Below are 26,393 nucleotides of genomic sequence, written 5' to 3' on the forward strand. Positions count from 1 at the left end.
AGAACTCCCCTCTTTCTACCCTGGTGGGTATTAACTCTTGCAGGGTTCTTGGGAGCTATTTTGTAAATTATTTCTTTAGGGCAGCAGATGGAACCCACATATCTTAAAAAACATAATGTGACTTTCAAAGGTACTCAGCTATACACTCAGGCGATGGTTTGTGTATGTGGAGAGATCAGCCTCATGATTTAGTCAAATTTATTTTTTCAGTATGAGCATTAAAATATGTGAGACATGACAAACATATAGATGCATCTTCTCACTGTGATGACACATTGTGGGAAACCTTTCTTTCAGCGCTAGAAAAAGAATGTCAGTGATTGTTCGCACTCCATCCGGGAAGTTACGACTTTACTGCAAAGGAGCCGTAAGTTTTTATTTTTGTCTTTTATGATTTTGATTTATGATGGTTTATAATGTAGATGTTAAACATTCTGCTATGGAAATGTAACACAGATGTTTAGCCTGAAGTTGCTGACATCCACTTTTGGAGGTGTTTTATAGTATTAGTGTTCAGCCTCTTCTGGTGAAATTTGGAATTCCTTCTGGGTAATTATGGTGCTTTGAAAAAGTTTGGCTGAGGGTATTTATATAATTCAGTTTTTGAGGTTTGTATATTATAAATATGTTAGAAGACAATTAAATACAGAAAATATTTTAAAATTAAATTAGAAATGTAGCAACCTACACCAATTTGAATCTGATGTTTTAAAGGCCACAGAAATGGGGGGAAATGGATTACAGTCACTGCTGTAATTTCTTCATGTGGCGATTACCATTTGTATTGTATTTGCATTGTTTTAATTATAACAGCATTTCTAACTGTTGGTTGGCTTTGATATTTGGCAGGTTATATTGACAGGACAGTAATTTGTCATTCCAACTGAATTTTCCTAGTTAAATATGTTTATGCTCATGGAAAAATAAGAAATCTACTCCCCAGGGTCTTTTTCTATTCTTGAGATTAGTCAATATTTCCCTTCAGATTTATCCTTTCCATGTACATAGTATATACTTAAAGTAATCAGGTAACTAACAAACTTGGAACTTTCCAATTTCAAATATAATCAACAGTCTTGCTTTCTCACATGTAACTTGGAAGATGAACTTGTTAAGAAGCCCAAGCTTATTATTTAAATTCCTGTTGAGAATGTTTTTCAATACCTTGGTTTTAATGCATTGGAACATAATTTTTTAATGCCTTGGTTTTAAAAGATTGGGAGAGAATAATTTCATAACGTCTCATGAATTTAGTTTTAGAGTTTCTTTGGTTGTTGAATAAGCACATAAACAACTGTAGGGTGAACTCATTCCAGGTGAAATCATTTGGATAAACTGTTCTGACAGAGGATGTTAGAGCTCAACATTGAAAAAAAATTACAGTTATTTTTAATCAAAAAGAAATTTGAGGGAGGGGAGAATGGGTTACATGTAAGATAAATTAGAAATCATAAATAAAGTTAGGGGAAAATGTCAACCGATGAAATAAGCTCTAGCAGCCTGTCCATTAGGTCGCAAAGAGTCAGACATGACTGAGAGACCTAACACATTACAGTTCATGCAGAAGGCCACATTTTGCCCCCTGCCTTCCTTGATACTATAGAGAAGGTTGAAAATTCCCCTAGTCTGACCATCAATTTCTTCCACTAGAATGCTTAATTACCTTGAGAGTTTAATCTCACTAGCCTTATTTATTACTCATCACTTTTGTTTTCATGATTTTAATTTTTTAGTATTTTCTTAGTGTTAAAATGCCTATTTTAATTTCACTGAAAATTTCACTAACCTCTGGGAAAAAATAGAGTTTGTAAGTTACAAAGAACTCGCATTCTCAAAAAGGACCCATGAGGGGAAATTATCATTTCCTTTTGCTTTGCCCGCTTCCCATTTCACCACTGAGAAATGAAAAGAAATTCATAATTGGAGCCTGGAATATTGCATCTGTTCTGAGGTCACTAAGTTCTGTTTCTCTCAAGGGTTCTAAATCATACCTCACTAGTCTGCTTCCAACTCAGCCCTGAGACTTGAGACCCCAAAATGGGTAATACCACTGAGAAAGTAATTGCAGGTAAATGATTTATTTTTTCCTGGTCTAATAAAACCATGAAGGCCAAATACTAAAATTCTTAAAACATTAAACCCAAGCTAAAGAATAACTAAAGGAACAATAGGCAATTTATAAAGGGGTGGAAATTAGAGACATGTAGTGATGCCTCAAGTTAAAGCTGGGAGGGACTTTAACAATAATCCAGTAATTTAATTTTACAGACTAAGTAAATTGAATCTTAGAGCTAAAGTGACACAATCAGAACTATTCAGCTGTTCAGTTTGTCCACTGTCCTCCCTGCCATAGCCACCGGCTTGCTCCATGCACTTAACATGTGTTTCTCAGAGTCTGTTCCTTTGTGGACACCAACCCCATATAGATGCCCTACGTCCTAAAAGGTTCAGTAGTTCAGTCTGGGCATCTATCAGCCCACTCCCTTGGAACCACTGTGTGCATTAGCGTTTTAAAGGCTCTGATGCACTGTAGCAGGACACGCTCTTTAGCTTCGTTCCGTCTGACATTTCCCATGCTGTTTGAGTTCTGGACCATTCTTCCTCGTAGCACAGATGAATGCTGAAGCATTCTGCAAAATCTTTGTGGGGCGGTGAGGGGAGATCTAACAGCACATGACAGGTAAGTGAAGTATTGATAGAATATGACATTTTGAACGTTAGAGTAACTGGATTTATTCAGAAAGGAAAAGATGAAAATATAGGACTAGGCCATCTTTCTCAGTGTTATAGGAAAGCAGTATTATTAAGGAAAAATATTTTGTGCTTCAACACTGATGATAAATTGATTTTTTAAATACTCATTCGCTGTTAATAATGTTGCCAACATCAACTTTATTCAACTCAGAATGCTTAGTATCATACCTTCTGTTTGTTTTCCAGGACACTGTAATTTATGACCGACTGGCAGAAACTTCAAAATACAAAGAAATTACCCTAAAACATTTGGAGCAGTTTGCTACAGAAGGTGAGTATAATACAACACTAAACATGACTCAAATAAAATGGAATCATATATTACTACTATCTTATAGGATTTTTCTTATTATTTTACTTGAAGATTCTTAAAGTAAGATACCAATAAATGTTGATCATTTAGATCTTACCATATGCTGTTCCCAGCCATTATTTTGATTTTACTCTCCTATATTTATTAACATTTTGAAAGACTTTGTCCGCACATTTAAGGGGATGTAGAGCTTATAAATCTGTTCACTTTTTAGAATGGATACCATTTACAGTTTAAATACTTTACATCTCCAGCAATGTAGAAGGAAAGAAACAAGAGTTAAAGAACTGGATAGTCTAATCTGAGTAAGAAAGAGAAGAAGAAATAAATAAACCTCTATAACTACTGAAATAGATCTTCAATTTATTGTTAACTCAGGACTTTTTATTAAGCCCCTGCCACACGCCAGGCTCTATGCGAGCCTGAGAATCCGTGGTAAACATACATAGTCCTGATGCTCTGTTTGTGCCAAAATGTAGTCTAGGGAGATGATCTAGATGAGATGAAAGGAAGTGAGAGGCGTTAAGCATCCGGGTCAGTTACTACAGGAATTTGTAGAATCTTATCTCTAAACTTAACAAAAGTCTCCAGTACTGTATCCGCATCTTCCATCTAAGTTTTCACTCTGGTCTGCTTCTGCCGGAACTGTCGCTGGTGGCACCAAACCTGACCTCTGAGCCGAACCTTTTCGTCTTAATCCAAGCAGCAAAAGGATAGGAATGTTTTGTAAAAGCACTAGGCTTTGAAAAGCAGGGACACAATGAACCTTCTACCATTTCTCCTCCAAAAATGGAAGCACGTGGAGACCCACACATCTATTGAGTTCAGATTCCATGCGGCGCAACTTCCGAGGGGATGGCAGGTACAGTGTAACCTAGCACGTATTGCAGCTTCCTTTATTGAGGAAGGAGCGGGCTGGAGGAGCACCTTCCTTCTCTCTGGTTCTGATGTTAAGGATATTCTAGCTCCCAGACCAGTTCCAGTTGGCCTGGCCTCCACTGCCGCCCCATTCTCTCTGGCCCTGGGTGAGCAGCACCGTGTACCATGGCTACCCCAGAGTAAGACTCCAGCTGGAGGGCTTCCCCCATAGCTCAGTCAGTAAAGAATCTGCCTGCACTGCAGGAGACTTGGGTTCAGCTCCTGGTCGGGAAGATCCTCTTGAGAAGGAAATGGAAACCCACTCCAGTATTCTTGCCTGGAGAATCCCAAGGACAGAGGAGCCAGGTGAGCTACGGTCCATGGGGTCGCAAAGAGTCGGACACAACTGAGTGACTTTCACGTTGACTTTCAAGTCTCCAGCCAAGTGTCCAGAAGAGAAAAACATGTCCCTAATATGGCCCAAAGAGTTAAGTTCTGTTTGCAGTGGTGTGCAGCAACAATGTACTCCTTCCTTGGAACATGGAGTCTTCCGGGCATTTTATGTCCTGTGTTCTTTGCTTCTTTTTCTGACACGGTCCTGGCCATATTCGATTTGACTTGAGATCACTAACACCTAATTAGTCTGAGAGCTAAATGACCTTGAGTGAGAATGTTGTCTTCTTGGTAACTTAGTTAACTGCTTTTATCCTGGCTGGCAAATCTTCTGCTTCTTTGTTTTTCCAGTCTGTAAACATTTTTCTGGCTCAGGGTCACCTCCAAATGAGTTAGAAAATTGACAGACTCTGAGTACGGGAAATAGGTCACTCCAGACATCAGCTGTGATTGTTTTCCCAGGTGTTTCTGATGGGTATTCTTTTTTTTTGTCACTGTCCCTCAATTTTTTAGACTTCTTATACTACAAATCCGCTGTAATAAATATAGTTAGAGGAAGGTGACTCTCCCAGTACACCCCATTGGGGTCCCTCTATTCCTTCCTTCATAAGCATCTATGAGGCCATTATTAATGAGCCAGCCACTGTGCTCAGCACTGGAGTTACAGGTGTGAAGAACTCCAGGACCCTGGAACTCCAGAAGCTTCAAGCTCATGTAGGAGATCACAGGAAAAACATGAAACGTTGTCCACAGAACCCCAACACCACAGAAGTGTTGGGGTGTGGGTGAGAGGAGAAGTCTTCAAAGAGATGATTTTCAAAACTGAGTCTTAAAGTATATGCAAGGCAGGCAGTGGAGGGGGGTTGGGGGAGGGTGGAATGGAGAAAAAAAAAAAAGACCAATTTGTGCAAAGACCCTACCATGGGAAGTGGATGGCAGAGAATGAAGTTGAAGGCAATTGATGTGTGATGACTGAGGCAGACTTTGGGGTTTTAACTTCATCTTGGAGAATGAGTAAAAGACTTCAAGCAAAGGAATAACCTTATCAGATTAGGATTTTAGAAAAGTTACTCGAGGCATGAAGGATGGATTGAAAGAGCTGGGGAATTAAAAGCCAGGTGCCGCTGGTAAAGGCCAGAGGACTGTGAATACACAGTTGACACTAAGGTTCCATCAAACTCGAGTCAGACTTCAGCATTCTGAATCAGTGTTTTTGAAATGAGATTTTGTTCAAAACAAATGGAAGTGTCGGATTTCTGAACAAAATCTTATGTTGCGGGGGACATGCTCCCTTTTTTCAGGGTTAAGAACCTTGTGTTTTGCCGTGGCTGAGATCTCAGAAAGCGACTTTCAGGAGTGGCGAGCCGTCTATCAGCGTGCATCCACATCTGTGCAGAACAGGCTGCTCAAACTCGAAGAGAGCTACGAGTTAATCGAAAAGGTACAACTCTTCTGCTTGTGAGGAAAGTTTGATTTCCAGAAAACTCCATTCTTGTTTCAAGGGGCCACTAGAATAAAAATCAAAATGTCTTGACACACCACTGTTGAATCTCCTCTCGTCTAAGCACTGACAACTCAGTTTTTTCCAAAAATTCTCTAGACTTACTTGGTATAAATTTGGGCTCTTTTCACAGTTTTGGATCAAACTGAGGTTGATCCAGTCTTGCAAGCTCCTTGTCAACATCTTCCATTGCGTCTTCATCGCATACCCTCTCCCCCGACACAAACATGCATAAAAGCTGCATACAAGTGTGTATAGATGCAGTAGGCTTCCCAGGTGGCTCAGACGGTAAAGAATCCACCTGCAGTGAAGGAGATGTGGATTTGATCCCTGGGTTGGGAAGATCCCCTGGAGGAGGACATTGCAACCCACAGTATTCTTGGGCTTCCCTGGTGGCTCAGATGGTAAAGAATCTGCCTGCAACGCAGGACACCCAGGTTCGATCCCTGTATTGGGAAGATCCCCTGAAGGAAGGCATGGCAACCCACTCCAGTATTCTTGCCTGGAGAATCCCCATGGACAGAGGAGCCAGCAGGCTACAGTCCATGAGGTGGCAAAGACTGAGCAACTAAGCACATAATGTATAATACAAAATACTATAATAAATATATAGCCGTGTTACTCCATAACCAATAATAAAGAATGTACAGTGAACAATCCAGTGCTTATACCTGGCCTGTCATTGTTCACTTAGATACATGCATCATTTGTACCACAACTATAAATATCCTCGCTTTACTGATAAAGAAACCAAGGCTATTCAGCCAAAAAGTGATGGATACACCATGATTGATGCTTCATGAACAGCAAGAAATCTTGCTTCCTGAATTCAGAATAGCAAACATTTTTATGTTGTACTGACTGTGTGCCAGGTGCTGTTTGGAGCACTTGAATATTTAACCTACTTAATTAAAAACCTACTTAATCTTCATAGCATCCCTTTGAGGTAGGTAGTGTTAATTACGGAAAAGGCAATGGCACCCCACTCCAGTACTCTTGCCTGGAAAATCCCGTGGATGGAGGAGCCTGGTAGGCTACAGTCCATGGGATCACTAAGAGTCAGACACAACTGAGCAACTTCACTTTCACTTTTCCCTTTCATGCACTGGAGAAGGAAATGGCAACCCACTCCAGTGTTCTTGCCTAGAGAATCCCAGGGACAGGGGAGACTGGTGGTGGGCTGCCGTCTACGGGGTCACACAGAGTTGGACATGACTGAAGCGACTTAGCAGCAGCAGCAGCAGTGTTAATTATCTCAACTATATAAATGGAGAAATCAAGGCACCAGAGAGGTTAAGTAATTTGGAGGACGTTCCTCGGCACATAAGAATGTAAGTCAGAATTCTTACTCTGGCTCAAGTTCAGGCTCTTAGCCACTCAAGTGTCTTCATTCCAGCCTTTAAGTTTCCATTAAATAACTTGCCACTTACATAATTCCTTCAACTGTACTCCTGTTTGTAAGGCATAGACTCGGGCTTTGCCTGTTAGCCACAGTTGATCTCACCTTCAGGTGAGGAATGCTGACATGTTTTTTTTTTCTTCGTCTGTCAATGTGCTTCCTGGTACTTCGTGTCTTGAGTGGCAGCCAGCACTGTGGATGCATCCCTGGACTCTCCCCACATGCCCTTCTCTCCCCACATGCCCTCTGTTCTGTGTAACACCAGGACTGGTATGCTCCACCTGGGGGTGATATTCTCTGCCATGTAGTTCCCTGTGACTCTGGGTACTGCCCTCCTGTCTCCTCAGTAGACTGAGATCCCCTTAGAAGCTAGTTTGTTTCTCGTCCCTCCCTTATGTTTGAACTTATTTTGTATCTTCCTTATTTCTCAGAAGACTTGTGATAGAATGTATGAAACCTTTCAAGTTGATAAACCCCACCTCCACCACCAATTGTAGATGTGTACACCCACCAGGAGACTTGTTATCAATCCACTTACTGAATTTCTCTCTTTCTTTTCTAATATTGTATATATGCTTACATCTTTGCAATATCATGTAGTGAAATAAAATAATATTTTATTTATGAGACCATGACCATAATCTCTTTCATTGTCTCCAAAGTCACATATTGTTTAAAAGCACTAATAGTATTATTGATTTTTAAACATTGGCTTTTCTCACTCTTTGAGAGGGTTTCCCTAGTGGCTCAGACAGCAAAGAGTCTGCCTGCAATGCAGGAGACTGGGGTTCGATCCCTGGGTTGGGAAGATTCCCGGGAGAAGGGAATGACAATCCACTCCAGTATTCTTGCCAGGAGAATTCTGTGGACAGAGGAGCCTGGCCGGCCGGGTACAGTCCATTAGGTCGCATGACTGAGTGACTCACACACAGATAATCTTTTGAGAAATTAAAAAAGATTACTCTGCTTGGAGATGATTCTTTTCCTCCAGTCTCCTTTCCTACACAGTCTAAATATAATGTAGTCTTTTCTCATATGGCAATGATAGAATTAATATATAACAACTAACAATAAATATATTTTAAGTGGATTCTAACCATTAAATTTCATTTCTACATGAAACGCTTTGGAGCCAGTTCTGGAGTTGAATGTTTAATGTGACTAATGTTTTTACTGAGAATGTCCTAGAGTTTATAGATACAATTTTATAGGTTTAACAGTTGTGTGTGTGTTTAATATCTGTTATTAAATTTTGACTTCCCTCTTTTAACTAAAACAGATATTCAACCTTTCTTCCAGCAGATGGCGATCGTGAGTCACATTGAAATTTAAGCTGTCTGGGGAAATCCATTACATATATTTACATATTTTTAGTTTACAGATGAGGAGGAAATGGCAACCCACTCCAGTGTTCTTGCCTGGAGAATCCCAGGGACGGGGGAGCCTGGTGGGCTGCCGTCTATGGGGTCGCACAGAGTCGGACACGACTGCAGCGACTTAGCAGCAGCAGCAGCAGTTTACAGATACAGAAGTCTCTCTTATGACTACCTCTTACCTAAAATAAAAGAAAAAGAGAATTTATAGCTAATTCCTTTTTTACTTTGTGATAAGTCATACTCTCTTAATTTTTATTGAAAAATAAGAAAGATAGAGATTGGTTCAGCCAGCTTGTTCTGAATAAGGACTGATTTTCTATATCCCCTGAAACCATAGTTTCTTTCAGTAATTAACTTAATTAACTTTCATTAGGTGATTGATAAATGCTAGGTATCAGGGACGCCCAACCAAATAAGGAATACTCTGAGTGTCATGGTCTGAACTAATTCCTCCAGGAAATCCAGGAGTGACCCACAAGCTTTCAGACCCACAAGCTTTGGTAGTTTTTGAAATCAGCCTCAAGAGATTATTTTACCCACTGAAGAATAGCAAATGTCTTTTAGGAGAAAATGAATAGGAACAAGAACACAAAGGGGTCCCTGCAACTAAAAGCTTTTCTGAAAAAATTATTTTCCCAACCCTGATCATTTGGGAACTGTAGGTAGTCAGGGTGCTAACATGTCTCCCTTTTGAGCCTCCATTCTTTATTAAAATCAGGTGGGGTTAGTATTCAGTGGAAGCTGTGGGGAGCTGCTGTCACATGTGGTAATGAGGCAGGTTTCAACATAGAGCAGATTCTGCTGCTGTGTCACTGACTGTAAATTTAGCTGTCATAGTCCTGAAAGTGAGAGTGTTCATTGCTCAGTTGTGTCCGAGTGTTTGTGACCTCATGGACTGTAGCCCACCAGGCTCCTCTGTCATTGGAATGCTCCAGGCAAGAATACTAGGGTAGGTAGCCATTTCCTTCTCCAGGGGATCTTCCTAATCCAAGGATCGAACCTGGGTCTCCTGCATTGCCGGTAGATTTACCTCTTTACCTTCTGAGCCACCAGGGAAGCCCTAGTTTCATCCCTTTGGGCTTCTTCCTTAGCTACTTTAAATGAGACTTGTTTATTATGTAATCTGTTTTTCTTGTGATTAGGATCTATTTTTATATCAACCATAATATTGGACTTTAGCATGTAAGCTAGTGACTTTCAAATTATTTTCAGTCTCTCTTTTTTTAAAGAGTAGAACCTATTTCCCAAAGTAAATATTGCCTGAATATACTTACATATTTTTAATACATAGAATATATAAAAGCAGAACTGTGCTGTTAACAAGTGGAGAAGTGGGGAGAAGCCCCTAACTGGCTCTCCCCCTACAACCCTACCTTGCCCTCATCATGATCCATGAGGGGCTTTTCAGGACTTTGGGGCTCTGTGGAGCACAGTTTGGAAACCAGATTATATTCCTCTTGTCTGTGAAATTTTTTTAGGAAACATGCTTCTCAAAATTGCTATAGATACTTTACCTCACATTTCAACAAAAGATCAGGACATCCTGTGGTCATACACAAGACATTGCTGGACATATTTGAAATAGTGATGACCAATTAATGGTATTATGGCATTATATTAAAGACATTCAAAATACAAAAGATTTGTAGAAGCTCTTCCTGAAAACAAGAATATATTTTAATGTTATAAAATAAGTGACAATTTTATAATATGTTTAAGGTTGTACTTTTACACCCTGCTCTCTATGTTATCTCTCTAGTGTTTGTTCAAACAGGTAATTCAGTTTTCAAAATTTAGTTAAAGCCTTTTTTCCTTGGGGGCTGTGACTCCTAGCATAATCTGAAAAAATATATCCAAATAGGCCAAGAACCTCCCAGGAGATAATGCCATCTGTCCTGTGATACAATGCTTTGTGACATTTCTACCCAGCACATGTGAGCTCCAGAAGGTCCCCCTTTACCTCCAGGGTACAGTAAAGGAGAGAGGAGAGAGAATGTGGGAGGCTGGACAAAATGCTCTTGATGGACTTTTCCCTAGTGACAGTCATAGTTAGAGGATTTAGGACTTTTATATCCATCTGTATAACCTCATCAACATCTCTGCTACACGGTTGTATAGTTTGGACTCCAGCACTTTCATTCAGATGTTATACTTTTCTGGATTAAAAAGAGATCATTTCTAACGCTATGAGTTGTTTCAAGATGTTCCTGAAACATTTTTTTCTATTACTAAATAAAGGTCAAGAAGGTGACATTTATTACCGGGAAACCCAAGACATTCAGGAACAAGAAGGCTCACATAGTTAAAATGCAGAAGGGATATGAGAATCACATCAGATACTTAAGGTGTCTTGACCCAGTTTGAGAATTGTAGCATCACTTGGGTTTTGTGGACAGGAAACACCTCTTCATCTCTGTTTATCACCACTTGAGAAAATTTACAGTTGTTTCATTCTTTCAGATAACACACTTGACCTGCTTTACCTTCTTTAGCCTCTTTCTTTTGAAGGGCAGTGTATTTGGATTTATAATTTAGAATATTATGAAACCCCTTATACTGTTGGTCTGTGTCTTTAAATATTAGATTATGTATTAAGTTAAGAATTGATTTATTTGTATTTGGTTAGGGGGAAATTGCAAATAAACAACAGAATAATTACCAAGCCTTATACTTCTTTAGCAGTGGTTTCTCTGAAATGTCTCACCTTCCTCTTTGATCTACTACTTCACATTTATTTCTAAGACAAAATTTATTTGCCTCATACTCGTAATGTGCTGATGAGTTCCTTTGAAAACTAGTAGTACAGAGGGGTCTGATCTTACTTATTGGGGAATATTTTATAATTAAACCATTGTTTGAAACATGAAGATATTCCTTCATGGTAAATAGAGTTTTTGAGAAATTTTTTAAATTTATTTGCTTCAATAAGAAAATGCAATTATATCTTTAGCGTTACATGAATTACCTTGTAATCACTTGAGATGCTTACAAAAGCAACTTGTTTATCTTGAGCATTGCAGAAAATAGATATATTATATAATACATGTCTAGATTGGGCAGTGATCAAAACAGTATTTCCCTGATGATGACATTGTTCTTGTTTTCTTCTCATATTTTGAGGCATAAATTGCAAAATATGCTTCTTAAAAATGAAAATTTATGCTATGCTTCTGCCAAAGGTGGTTTTTTTTTTTAATTAATTATGGATCAGAGAGGATCATTTTTGAACTTAAGAGTAATCAGGAAGCTACAGTTTTGGCAATGTTTAGCTCCCGTTTGAATCAAGCTATGGTGTGTCTTATATGTACAAATTTTATAATTCACAATTAATATCTATCCTCCACTAGATTGAAGCTTCATGAGAGCAGGGTCGTTTTATCTGATTTGTCTCTGTGGCTCCAAGAACTGCCTGGCTGGATGGTATTAATCACTGAATAAATATTTGATGAATAAATGAATGAGTCAATTAAATAATTAATTCAAAGGCTAAATTTACTTAGTGTTTGCTTAATGAAAGCCTGCCTTCTATTACCCACATAGTGCATGCTTTCTGCACATGGAATATGTTGATTTCAAATGTGTTGTCACTAAGGATGTGACTTTAAGAATGTGTTAGAAAAGATAGATAAGGATTTTACAGAATCCATTTGTTACAAGTTTAGACTCAGTCATTAAAAAAAAAAAAACCCACGCTGTTTTCCAAGTTATTTAACATGTAAATGTGGGAAGCACGTGGTTGGAAAGATTCAACAACAAATGCCCCATGCCCCAGCACTTGTCAGGTGCTGTTGTGGGCTATGGGGGCACAGAAAGGAAAAAGGATGGGAAAATCCTTGTCTTCGTTTCAATGCTGAGAGTGAGGTAGTGTTGAATGCTGGAAAATGTCATGGCAGACAGGACCTAGCACCCTGGGCACTGCGATAGGCACTGAGCTAGGACAGCGAGGGAGTTAGTGATCTTTTTTACATTATTTCCTTGATTCCTCCCCCCACATATGGTTGACATTTCTGGGATTTTTTTTGTTTGAAGCCTGCCTTGATGTGGCGTAATATAGATCAACCATTACACTCTGGTGACTAACAGCAGTCCAGCACCCTTCCCAACGTGTGGCGGCGAGTGGTGTAGAGGATTCCTAGAGAAATATAAAACTTAATGAAAAACAGAACTTTTCCTGAACATTTATGACTGCCAAATTCACAGTAACTTCTGTATTCGCATTGAATGCTTTTTCAGATAAAACTACCCGGTTCTATTCTTAGTAGCTGCCAATATCACTTTCATTTGTACTAAAAACTGAAATGTACTAGATGAAAATTTACATGATGTACTGATGATTTCGTGGTTTCAAATTCCAGTAGTTTCCTGTTTTACTGTTTGCTTAAGAACATTTGCAGTCTGTCAGCTTATCTACTAAGAGGACCTGCCAGTTTTTGAGACTTTACTAAGCTCCACGTCCCCTGCTCCTCTGTTCCTTAACCTGATTATTTAGTTCCAGGGCTTCTAACATAGGCTTCTAACATGAGCCATTGGGGTAAGCAAGAAAATGTTATAACCTCTGTTTCTGCTTATGTTTTATTTCACCTTTGTTGGTGTGTTTTTTTTTTTTTTTTTTTTACAATTTGTTGTTGCATTTTTCAATACATATAATTTATTAATATTAACAAAGCAAGTGGGTTATACAAAAAATATAGACATTCCTAGGTCTTAAGTAAGTACTCAACATTTTTTCCTACCTGACTACTCAAATAAAATAAAAAAAAAAAGAGAAAGTTGAGCTAAACAATCAATTTTCATCCTTATACCAACTCTAGTACAGCCGTATTATTAGCCTTATCTTGCTAAGTGGGCTTCCATGGTGGCTCAGTGGTAAAGAATCTGCCTGCAACATAGGAGTAAGTTGAGTTGAGTTTAGTCACTAGGTCATGTCCAACTTTTGCGACCCTATGGACTGTAGCCCACCAGCCTCCTCTGTCCATGGAATTCTCAGGCAGGAATACTGGAGTGGGTTGCCATTTCCTTCTCCAGGGGATCTTCCCAACCCAGGGATCGAACCTGGGTCTCCTGCACTGCAGGCAGATTCTTTACCAACTGAGCTACCAGGGAAGCCCAATGCAGGAGACCCAGGTTCAATTCCTGGGTTGGGAAGATCCCCTGGAGGAGGGCATGGCAACCCACTCCAGTATTCTTGCTTGGAGAATTCCATGGGCAGAGGAGCCTGGCGGGCTGTGGTCCATGGGGTTGCAAAGAGTCGGACGTGACTGAGCGGCTAAGCAGCAGGAGCATATCCAGTAGTTGGCTGAGCAGGGATTCAAATCACAGTTCTGTCTTAATTCCAAATTGCATGTTCCTAATCCATATGTTATTCTGCTAGTGGTTTAAAAGAAAGCAAGAATATATGTAAAACATTGGCATCTTGAAAAATAAAAGTAACCACTCATATAGTTGAGTCATCATGAAATCAGCTCTTGGAATCGGGAGACATAGTATGTTCAGGACCCATCCGCTTAGGAGATGAGACAAGCTGTGTGTGCCTTGTGTAATGTAATATACTCTCTCCTCCTTCAAGGGGAAGGTGGGGGTATGCTTGTCATGATTTCCCTCAACTCCTCTTTTAGAGTCTTCTTACTAAAAGTACTCAGTGTTCCCTTAGATCTCTAATCCCACGCTCCTCCTTTCTGGCTGATCAAACCCTTATTATAAACACTTCGCGGTAGGCTTTCCACAATGGGTTTTGCCGTCTTCTCACTCAGATAAGATGGATGTGTTGTTTTTTGCTGGCTACACCCAATGGCCTCTCAAATCCTGATTCTTTTCAGCTGGGTGTGTGAATTCTGACCTTATTTGGCAAGCCTTTGGCTATGTGAGAGTTCAAATATGATTTCTGTGGTTTAAAAAGCACCAAGATAAAACCTCCTTCTTGGCCTAGGTGGCACGATTTCTCCAGAACCAGGTCAATGAGCCATGCCAATGATTTAACGCTCTTGGTCTAGCCCAGCTTTAGCTGAAAGGACAGAGATACAAGATTCTCTTCTCTTAAATACAACCACTTTGTTGTGTGCAAAGTGATTTTGAGAAGGAAAGCACAAGAGTGAATGATGTCCAGTGGAATGTGGCAGCCTTGGAGAGCCAGCATTATGGAATGCCTCTGAGAGGCCCATGGCCACCAGGGACTCTGTATTCCAGAGCTTCCATATTTTAAAGCTAAAAAGTGTGATGACTGCCATAACCTCTGAACTGGTCTTTCACCCTCTGTTCTTCCCATTCCATCCCCAGTTGGCCACCAGTGAACTTTCTGAGATATAAATCTGATCCTGTCCCTCCCCTTCTGAAATTCTTCTCCAGATGCCCTGTGCCTTGGGAATCCCCAACATAAAAAAATAACCACTTTGATTTTCATTCCCTGCCAGCTCTTCCAGGCTCATCGTTTTCCTTACTATTCAGAGTTTGAGATGACCGATCCAATTTTATCATCAGAACAACCCTATTAAATTAGCATTTAAATCACCTATTTAAATCAGCACATACCTCCCTTCATTTATTGGTTCCATATTGACTAAATGGCAGCTTCTCAAACACAATACGCTTTAGCATACCTGTGTCTTCACAGATGTGATGTCTTCTGTTTGGAATTTCTTCACCCATCCCTCCCTACCTCTCCCAAGTGCTTGGCTAAGTCTTAATTCTTCTTTAGGATTTAAGGTCAGATGTTTACTGATGTTGGATGGGTTTTTTGAGCCACCCAGACTAAGAAAATACTTATTTCCTGTGTTTATCTTTTGTACTCACAGAAAATTTTCCGTTTACTTTTAAGATAGTATATAGCATATAGTCATGTGATTATTTAGGGAGAGTACTGTTTTTCTCTGATGGTAATCATACGTTACAGTTGAGAGGCTTTGTAGTTTGGGATTGGAAGGAGAGGAGAGAAATGGAACCAGAGGACCTAAGGCCAGGCTAAGTAAGAAGGGTTGGAGCTGACCAAGGAAGTATCAAGACTGATCAGTCAGAATGGAGGCTGATACAGAGATGGGCTGCTCACCACTGTTTCGCATCAAGGATCTGCAAACTCCAGCCCAAGAACCACTTCCACCCACCACCTGTTTTTGTAAATAAAGTTTCATTAGAACACAGCTCCACCTATTTGTTTACAAATTGTCTTTACAATGACAGAATTGAGTCATTACAGCACAGAGTGTATGACCCTCAAACCTGAAAGTATTTACCATCTGTCGCTTTATAGAAAGTTTTGTCAGCCTTGCTGGAAATGAGCAATTAGGTCCTCAAACTAGCTGCTTAGTTACCAGTGCACATTTCCAGGTTTCACCAGAGACGAACTCAGTGAAAAGCTCTGGGTATGGGGTCCGCTGATCTGTGTAATCAGCCCTTCAGGTAAAATATGAAGACCCCTGCTCTCCATTGCTACTCCTGTGGCTAAGTACTTGGGGCTTGATGACAGCCAGGCAGCAGAAGCTAGAAGAAACAGATACCAATAAAAAGCAAGGAGGGTACAGTCAGAAAACAAGGCAGGGAGGACCCCAAAGAACAGATTCTGAAGCACAAATCCCAGGAAGGAAGGGACTCTGGTTGTGTCCCACCGTCTTGCCCACAAGGGCAAGACTGTGCGGGTGTGTGAGAGAGAGACGATGCAGGCATGCATGTGTGCTTGGAAGGGAGTCCGTCCCAGAATGTGAGTCTGGGGCATACAGGTGGAAACAGGAAACAGGTACGCCTGGCCAGAGTGCCTCGGGACTGAGGCTGAAACCCATTCATAGAAACAGACTATTACTAAAAACTGAGCAACAGAGACAAATGTTTAAGAATCTGATGATTTATATAAACTTCTAACTTTCACTTAATCTCAATTTCACTTCTCATTCGCTGCCTTGGGGTGCATATTATTCTTGGTATCTTGTTCTTACCATCCCAGCTCGGCTGTACCCTGATTCAGTCTTATATAGTTTACTCAACCTCCCTACTAACTGAAGGAATCAGTGTAAAGCACTTAGCAGTATCTGATATTTCTCGGCTACGGAAATGTTTCTTCATTTTCCGAATCACAGTCTTTTATGTTGTAATAAAGGTTACCAAATGTTACTAGTATTTATCCATATTTACTCCAGTGATAACATTTATTTGCCAGTATTATTTCTTTTATTTGTCTTCAAAGAAACTTCTGCCAAATAGTCCGTGTTATAATCTGAAGCCCAAGTTCCTGTGCTTTTTCTCATTTAGGAACATATCACAAACTTTAAAAAAAATACAAAATAGATCTAAACCCTGACCAATATTTGTTAATGTGGAATAAATCACTTTGAGGTTCTATTATTTAGTAAAATATACATGTATTAGGGAAAGAATATAATTTCTAAATCTGTCATAATACATTTTACCATAGTTTTTAAGTACTCTGCATGAAGCTTTTTATCTTTACTAGGGTAGAACTTTTATATTTTTATCTTTTTTTAAAAAATTACATCAGAAACATCTAAAAGAGAAAATAAGATTATTGAGGACTTTACTGGGTAAATAAATATTATTTCATAATTTTTCAGTAATAACTAAATCTATGTCAAAGAGGCATCAACTGAAACCTTTATAACTTTTGGCACAGTTACATTTTGAAAGTAAAATTAGTGTTTTAGGCTTTTTTTTTTTTAATTCCATAAATGCCATGGGAATTTTATCACGTTTCAACACTTGCTGAATATGTAATTCCCATAGTGACCATTAGTGGCCATCTGTGTAAGGTAATACATGTTTGGGATGAAATTGATTATGGCCTAAACACTCTTGTGTTAAGATCAGGAAAAGCACGCAAAGTTCAAATCTTTTTTCCTAATGATCGTTATGTAGCTAAAGATATTAATTTCCAGAGACTGAACAGTCTATCACTCAAGATCTAATCTCACAATAAATGACATCGAAGCCAGAGGAAAGGAAGCTGCAGAACCCTCTGCTAAAATCAGTAAGTGCCATACTTGAGGAGCTCTTAGGATAAAGGGGAAATTAACAGGCTTTCAGATTCAGTTTTTCTTTTACAGGGAACAAAGTAAACCCACTGCAGTTTTGCTGAATATTCAGAAATGTTTCACTGGAAATTCCTGTTCTCATAGCCACCAAAACACTGCACGTTAACCTGCTTATGACATTTCTCGAAATGTACATTGCTGGCCCTACATCTTTGGTACTTTATTTTTGCCTGGTTTGAAAAATGTTTCCTTTTTACCTGTACAAAACCAGCTGCTTTCCTTCTTTCAAATGTGTTTTCAATATAATCTCCCCTGAGCAGTCATTTTATTTGTATTAGGCTTGTGCAGGGCAGTGGATACCCGTATACTTCCTGTGCTCATTTATCCCCTTAGAATAGAACTAGATGATATACAAATATGTTTGTTTATTTATTTCTAATTGATATATTCACATCTTGGCTTTCATATTATCTACCCCAGTGTTTTGTGAAATATTACAAAAAAAAATTAATTTTTTGGTTTAAAATTTTTGAGAGCATGTATTACTCAACTATCTTCATGAGATCCTTTAAAAATCTTACCATGCCTTCTGTAGAATATCTAACATTTGAAAAGAGCTCTATCCTGGTCTTTGCTGGGATGTGGGCCAGAATGATTGAGCTACTAATGTCCTAAGAGTAGCTGAAAGAATCGATGAAATCATTGTCTCAGTGTTGAAATTCAGCAGTTGTGAGGCTAGCATAGATGATGCTGAACTGGTCTTCCTTTTCATTCTTGAACTTCTTGATGATAATTATTCATCAGGTTTTGATAGATTTCGAATCTGCTTCCCATTAAAGATGATAAAGTAATACCATGTTTTTAAAGAAGGAAATTTGCCTTCCTGTCATATATATTATATACTAAGAAGTCATGCATCAAGTGCATCTAATAGCTGCGTAAGTTATTTGGAGTATATTGAAGGGAAAATGGTCTAGATTGCAACAGTACTTTAGAACATTTGGATTTGGGTGTTTTGGGGTTTTTTTCTTTCTTTCTTTCTTTGTTTATGATAATCACCCAATTGTGATACTCTGTGCAAATATATCAAACTCTGACTATCAGCGTTCTGGGGATACAATATAAAGATGAATAAGACATGATCCATGCTTTTTTTTCAGTTTAAAACTTCCTTTCTTTATAAAAGACTCCCCAGAGCCCTTCTTCAGCATCACCTCAGTATCTGGCCTTACAGGGTCTTCCTTGAGTCAGCACTTAGTGCTCAGGCCAGCATTCTTACAAGGAATATGCCCAGGTTAGGGCCCTACCCTCCCTGTTGCCAAATTGGGACATCAGCCTGCAACCAAAGCGAGAGCTCCATTTGTTCCTCTCTTTAATATTACTTAAGTAGAGAAGTACTTGAATAAAGAAGTCAATACTAGCTCTTGACACACTGATGCCCATTTCATTTAATTCAGCCACCGTTTATGAGACTGAGAGCTGACTGTTGTTCTGGGCACCATCGTTAAGAAAGGGGCAAGAATGGGATGGGCAATACAGGAAATCTTGGTTCAAGCCCTACCCTTCTATAATCTTACCCAGTACGTCACTGTCGTTTATCATTGCCCCTATCTGGGCTTCTGTCACCTCATTTGTAAAACAATGAGCTTGAAGATATGGTCCCTACTTTTGAACAAAACTACCAGAGTCATACATTTAAACAGTTAACCTTAATATGATAAATTAAGGGCTTCCCTTGTAGCTCAGGCAGTTAAGAATCTGCCTGCAATGCAGGAGACCCGGGTTCAACCCCTGGGTTAGGAAGAGCCCCTGGAGAAGGGAATAGCAATCCACTCCAGTATTCTTGTTCAGAGAATTCCATGGACAGAGGAGACTGGCAGGCTATAGTCCATGAGGTTGCAAAGAGTCAGATATGACTCAGCAACTAACACTTTCACTTTCAAGATGTGTAAAAATGGCAAAGTTCTATCAGAGCACAGATGAGTGAAAAACTTGAGTTAAGAAGTAAATGAAAACTTCAAAAGAGCAGTAGCTTTTGAATTTGGACTTATAGGGTGAGCCAGAGCAGGGCAGTGGGGGATATGTGTGTATCTATGTCCATACATACACATGTAAATACCTACATGCATGTATATACAAACACTAATGTATGTGGTGTTGGAGAAGACTCTTGAGAGTCCCTTGGACTGTAAGGAGATCCAACCAGTCCATCCTAAAGGAAATCAGTCCTGAATATTCATTGGAAGGACTGATGCTGAAGCTGGAGCTCCAGTACTTTGGTCACCTGATGGGAAGAACTGACTCATTGGAAAAGACCCTGATGCTGGGAAAGATTGAAGGCAGGAGGAGAAGGGGATGACAGAGGATGAGATGGTTGGATGGCATCACCAACTTGATGGACATGAGTTTGCATAAGCTCCTGGAGTCGGTGATGGGCAGGGAAGTCTGGCGTGCTGCAGTCCATGGGGTCGCAAAGAGTTGGACACAACTGAGTGACTGAACTGAACTGAATGCGTGTGCACACATCTATGTTTAAGCATTGTAGCAGAGACTGTAAACTGGCTCATTCACCACCTACTCCCATCCCCATTCTGCCTTGCCACCTCCACTAAGTCTAGAAAGGTTAAATGTTGATAGTTAGGGATGGCCATGTAGCACCATCTGGCCAGTTGCTATATTTAGAAATATGCTGAGGAATTTTATAAACCCTTTTGCTCTTCAAATAAGAGATGGATACATTTGCTTTCACCTCCTTATTCTTGTCTTCAGAGTGGTTGTTGTAGCTGTGACAGTCACAGTGAGACATTGAGAGAGATCTAGAGAATGAGTGGAAATATAGTCAAGCCAACCATCTTTTACCCAAAATACCCACTTCAGTACTAATGATATAAGAAATATGGAACTTTACTTAAGCTACTTTTAGTCAGATTTTCCTATTATTTATAGCCAAAAACATTCCTAAGTAATAGACTCAGCAACTATACCCACACACACACTCTCAATTTTACATGTTTGTATATATATCTAACTTTATTTTCCATACCTACCAAGACTTGGGGCTATTTTTAGACTTGGATTTTGATGAAAAGTAAATAGGACTTAATGTTAGAGAAAAAATAGAAAGTGGAATGCTTTCTTCATTACTACCAACCCAGACACTATCCTTTGCAATAACTTCCCTTGTATCTGTTCTGTCCTTGTCTGACAGTGTAAATGAAACATAAAGGCAGGCAGGAAAGGAATGGTTGAGAAGAAAGGTAAATGCTGAAGTACTTCATTCTGGAGGTTAGGTTATGGGGAAAATGCCTAAGACTAAGAATAAGTTGGTTGTGGCTTGCAGAACACCGTTGGGAAGGGTACCCAACTGGTGACAATGCCTGGTCACAGGATAGATAGGTTTAAATCTTAATCCATCATTGCACATGCCTATGTATTCAGGACGAAAAACACCATTACTTGTTTCCATTTGACAAGCCAGGGTTCCCTAACAGCCAGGAGATTGTTCTCCCTTTCCCTCCATTTAGGAAGATGAGAGAAGAAACCATTCTTCTTTGTCCAAGATTGGAACAGCTTTCCACAGAGTGTTTTGGTTGTGTCCAGTCTTATATGAAAGATACCACCTAATAAGCAAGAGATCTTTAATGGACTCTGACCTTCCGCTACACAAACATGGAACCATTTGAAAAACACTCAGCCTGTTCTTTCTTTCAGAGACTAATGCTGTCCCTTTGTTTGTTGCTCCTTTATTCATCCTAACTGTATTGTGTGTCTACATTTCCTGACACTGTATCCAATTGTAATTTAATAATGTCAGCATGTAACTTTACTCTTTTTCAACCAGGTCAGTTGGATTATTCTTCACTGTGGTGACCTTCCATAGTTTTTGTTTCTGTGTTTTCTTAGTAGCTGCCTGCTCCTACTTAACTGTTTTTGATTCCCTCCTTCTACCTTTGTGTGTGTGTGTGTGTGTGTGTGTGTGTGTGTGTGTGTGTGTGTGTGTGTGTGTGTGTTTAGGGAGGAGTAAGGTAGCTTCAGTCTTCTGTCAGAAGTACTGGATGAAATTCAGGAATCCTTGAGAGAAAAAACTCAATGGAATAGTTGGAATTCACACTGAATTCATGGATTATCGTTTGGTCTCTGATTTTAAAACACTTTAATGTTTGTTCTTAAAGACTCTAAACCATTTTCTTAATCTTAAAAATGTTGCTGCTCTTTTTCTTCAGAATCTTCAACTACTGGGAGCTACAGCCATTGAGGATAAATTACAAGATCAAGTGCCTGAAACCATAGAAACTCTAATGAAAGCAGACATCAAAATCTGGATCCTTACAGGAGACAAGCAGGAAACTGCCATTAACATTGGTAATTCACCTAGTTTAAACTTTATGTCATGGTGCTTTTTAACATGTTTTGATACATTTTAGAAGATAGATTTGAGATATTTAAAGATTTGAAAGATTTGGTATTTTGAGATTTCCTTATTTGTAGTTTCACTCAGCTTACCTATTTACTTATGGCCCCAGTACCCTCTTTACAGACCCAGTGACGATGTATACAGCCGAACTTGAGCTCTTGCAGCCACATAGTGCCCTCTCTCACCTTTGAACTCTGCCTGCCCCTAATTCACCTCCATAAATGACACATGTAGATGAACTTTCTGCAGTTGTCTGCCGAAGTCTGGAGACTAGGATTATGTACTAAGCTTGTGTACTGACACTAGTTTATGTGACCAAAGGTTATTTCTGGTATAGGAAGTACGGTTTTGCCAGTTTTCATTGATCTAACAATTAATTCTAATTTTACAGAAAGAGGTTATATTAGTCAGCTCGGGCTGCCATAATAGAATATGGCATATTAGGTGACTTAAGCGTCAGAAAGTTATCTCTTCACAGTCCTAGGAGCTGGAGCCCCAAATCAAGATGTCAGCAAGTTGGTTTCTCGCGAGGCCTCCCCTCCTGGCTTGCAGATGGTCGTATCTCTGTGTGTCCTCGCCTGACCTCTCCTCTGTGGATGCTCACAAGGCGTCTGGTGTTCTGTCCTCTTCTTATAAGGACACTAGTCCTGTTGGATGAGGGATCACCCTTATGATCTCATTTAACTTTAACTCCTTGAAGACTCTGTCTCCAAATGCTGTCACATTGGTGGTCGGGGCTTCAACATATGAATTGGGAGGTAGGGACACAACTCAGTCTGTAACAGAGGAGAAAGGTAAAGTTTGCTGGTAGAGGCCTGTAGTACCAGTAATGTGCAAGAAAAATAGTCATTTTTTCCCCCCAAATTCAGCAGTAGTATGTTGCCTGAGCACTGTGAACCCTGACATCAACCTCTGGATGATACTGATGATACAAATTACATGCAAATTACACACAAGACTCTCCCAAAATTAAAGAAACCATTTCAGGAGTATTCACAAACTGAAACCACATTTTTTGAAAGTCAGTAAGTATTTATTATCTATGTAAAAAAAAAAAAAATTTTAGCTAATATTCCTTTTAGAAATGTGAGCAATCGAGAGTATATTCTGTGATAAATACTATACTTATAAATATAGTATTTATATTAAACAGGATAAATACTATAAAGTCATAGTAAGTTGATGTTAATAGAGGAAAATTAATTTTTAAAAGACAACTAGGATTTCCCTGGTCATCCAGTGGTTAAGACTCCACACTTCCACTGTGGGAGCACAGATGTGATCCCTAGCCAGGGAACTAAAATCCTGCAGGCCACAGGGTACAGCCAAAAGGGGGGAAAAAAGAAAACAAACCTAGCCAATAAAATTGAAACCTACAAGCCAAGCAAGTTGTTAATTTTGATTATAAAAGTTATCACTGGTGTTAGAGACAAAATGAAAAGAAGATGTGTGAGAATACAGAATTCTTTAAAATCAGGAGACCTGGAAAATGCAAATGTGATAAAGCAGTGTAACAACAGATAGAGGGGGAATGTATGGTGGTTAAGAGTGATCTGTGGGGAAGATGAACAGTCCTCAGGATGGTCCTGGATATGTAGCCAGTGTGAAAATACCTATGAAAAGGAGAGAAGGATGGTGGCTTCTAGTAACTCTTAACTTCTAGAATCCTAAAAGTTCCTAGAAAAAGGAAAGTAAGATTCATTCATTCAGTGAATGATTATGGTGCCTTGTGGTGCCAGGCGTCAGTTAAGAACACAGAACAAAATGTATCAGAACCTCTGCCATCGGAACACTGATTCTGGTCAGGGAAACAGTAAAGTAAATGAGAAAAACACATAATATATTCAATGGCAATAATTGTTCTAAAGAAAAATAAAGCAGGGAAGGGAGAATAGGGCATTACACAGAGGGGTTCAGTTTTAAATCAGGAAGTCAGGAAGAAGTATTGAAAAAGTGAAAGCCCAGAAACAAGCTATGAGAAGAAAGGGAGCTTGTCACTCAAATGATTTGGGAGAGCTGTCTTCTGTCCTACAGAAAGAGCAGATATGCACGGGGCTAGAGGAGGAGAAGAGGTGAGCAGTGTAAGAGAGCTCAGTCTGGATGGAGCCACCTATGCTGTTGTCCAGTCTTGGCATTTACTCTGAGTGAGATGGAAAACCACTGCATGGTACTGAACAAAGCAAAGGAGACACTTGATCTGACTTTCCTATTAAAAAAAAAAAAAAAAAAGCTATATGTATCTGTGTGGCTGCTAGACTCACAGTAGACTCAAAGGGAAGCAAGTATTGAAGCAGGACGGCCAGAGGCTGTTGAATTAATCCAAGTAGGACATGGTGATGCTTGAACCTGGGTGGTAAAGTAGAGGTGGTGAGGAATGGTTGGATTCTGGATGTATTTTTGAAGGTACAGCCAACAGGATTGATTGATAGATTAGACACAGAGTATGGAAGAAAGGAAGGAATCCCAGGTAACTTCAAGGTGCTTTAGCCTTAGCAATTGAAGGGTGGAGTTGCCATTAACCAAATGAGGAAGACTAAAGGAGGAGCGAGTTTTCTGGAGGGAGGTTAAGAGCCTGATTTTAGATACGTTAAGTTGGAGATGTTTATTTTACACGTAAATGTCTGCTATAAGTAGGCACTGGCATGTGAGAGTCTAGAGTTAAGAAAGAGGTCTGAATGGAATTTATGAGTTCTAGAATGGTCAACATTTGAGTACAGTTCAGTCACTCAGTTGTGTCCAACTCTTTGCGACTCCATGGACTGCAGCATGCCAGGCTTCCCTGTCCATCACCAACTCTCAGAGCTTGCTCAAACTCATGTCCATCGAGTCAGTGATGCCATCCAACCATCTCAATCTCTGTCATCCCCTTCTCCTGCCTTCAATCTTTCCCAGCATCAGGATCTTTCCAAATGGGTCAGTTCTTCTCATCAGGTGGCCAAAATATTGGAGTTTCACCTTCAGTATCAGTCCTTCCAATGAATATTAGGACTGATTTCCTTTAGGATGTACTGGTTTGATCCTCTTGCAGTCCAAGGGACTCTTGAGAGTCTCCTCCAAAACCACAGTTCAAAAGCATCAATTCTTCGGTGCTCAGCTTTCTTTATGGTTCAACTCTTACATCCATACATGACTACTGGAAAAACCATAGCTTTAACTGGATGGACCTTTGTTGGCAAAGTAATGTCTCTGCTTTTTAATATGCTGTCTGGGTTGGTCATAGCTTTTCTTCCAAGGAGGAAGCATCTTTTAGTTTCATGGCTGCAGTCACCATCTGCAGTGATTTTGGAGCCAAAAAAATTAATGTCTGTTACTGTTTCCATTGTTTCCCCATCTATTTCCCATGAAGTGATGGGACCAGATGCCATGATCTTAGTTTTCTGAATGTTGAGCTTTAAGCCAACTTTTTCACTCTCCTCTTTAACTTTCATCACGAGGCTCTTTAGTTCTTCTTTGCTTTCACCCATAAGGGTGGTGTCATCTGCATATCTGAGGTTATTGATATTTCTCCCAGCAATCTTGATGCCAGCTTGTGCTTTATCCAGCCCAGCATTTTGCATGATGTATTCTGCACATAAGTTAAATAAGCAGTGTGACAATATACAGCCTTGACATACTCCTTTCCCAATTTGGAACCAGTCTGTTGTTCCATGTCCAGTTGTAACTGTTGCTCCTTGACCTGCATACAAATTTCTCAGGAGGCAGGTAAAGTAGTCTGGTATTCCCATCTCTTGAAGACTTTTCCACAGTTGATTGTGACCCACACAGTCAAAGGCTTTGGCATAGTCAATGGAGCAGAAATAGATGTTTTTCTGGAACTCTCTTGCGTTTTCAATGATCCATCAACAATCCATTGGCAATTTGATCTCTGGTTCCTCTGCCTTTTCTAAATTCAGCTTGAACATCTGAACATTCACGGTTCACATACTGTTGAAGCCTGGCTTAGAGAATTTTGAGCGTTACTTTGCTAGCATGTGAGATGAGTGCAATTGTGCAGTAGTTTGAGCATTCTTTGGCATTGCCTTTCTTTGGGATTGGAATGAAAACTGAGGAATGAGATCACAAAAGCAGTGAGTGTAGATGGTACTGTTTTAAATGTGAACTGGGCCAAAAAGGTTCCCTGTTTTTGTCTAGCTACATTCAGCTATAGGCACACAAGTGCAAGTGGGCAGAGTAGGTTTGATCAGCAGGTGAGTTTGCCCTGCACCAAGTACAGCAAAGCAAGAGAGGGCAGGAGAAAAGAAAATGTGAAAACAGTCCAAGGGCAGGGAGATAGTGGTGGGATCAGTGGTCCAAGAGAAACCCAGACAACCTCCTGCATCCTTCTCCCAAAACAACCACTGGCCCATCTTCTGCTCTACATGTTGGTCATCATAAAGGGTATGCCATATGCATTTATCGGTTTTCAGAACATTGAGA

At 39.7% G+C, this 26,393-nt stretch overlaps 1 protein-coding gene and 1 non-coding gene across 12 annotated transcripts in view; one reads left to right on the forward strand and one right to left on the reverse strand.

The window, feature by feature from the left end:
* The window catches only part of ATP8A1 (ATPase phospholipid transporting 8A1), a 230,854-nt gene that overhangs the window by 105,245 nt on the left and 99,216 nt on the right, over positions 1-26,393 (forward strand). For all 11 annotated transcript variants that reach the window (XM_081523434.1, XM_081522682.1, XM_081523201.1 and 8 more), the window contains 4 exons: positions 298-367; positions 2,941-3,025; positions 5,620-5,759; positions 21,787-21,925. In XM_081523434.1, the coding sequence (XP_081379560.1) occupies positions 298-367; positions 2,941-3,025; positions 5,620-5,759; positions 21,787-21,925 (434 nt within the window). The remainder of the gene's footprint in view (positions 1-297; positions 368-2,940; positions 3,026-5,619; positions 5,760-21,786; positions 21,926-26,393) is intronic.
* On the reverse strand, positions 13,626-13,697 carry TRNAC-GCA (transfer RNA cysteine (anticodon GCA)). Its single transcript has one exon. It is a non-coding gene; the product is annotated as a tRNA-Cys (tRNA).

Source organism: Giraffa tippelskirchi, chromosome 1 (assembly GCF_054371585.1).
Source record: "Giraffa tippelskirchi isolate mGirTip1 chromosome 1, T2T-mGirTip1v1.2.pri, whole genome shotgun sequence".
NCBI lineage: Eukaryota > Metazoa > Chordata > Mammalia > Artiodactyla > Giraffidae > Giraffa > Giraffa tippelskirchi.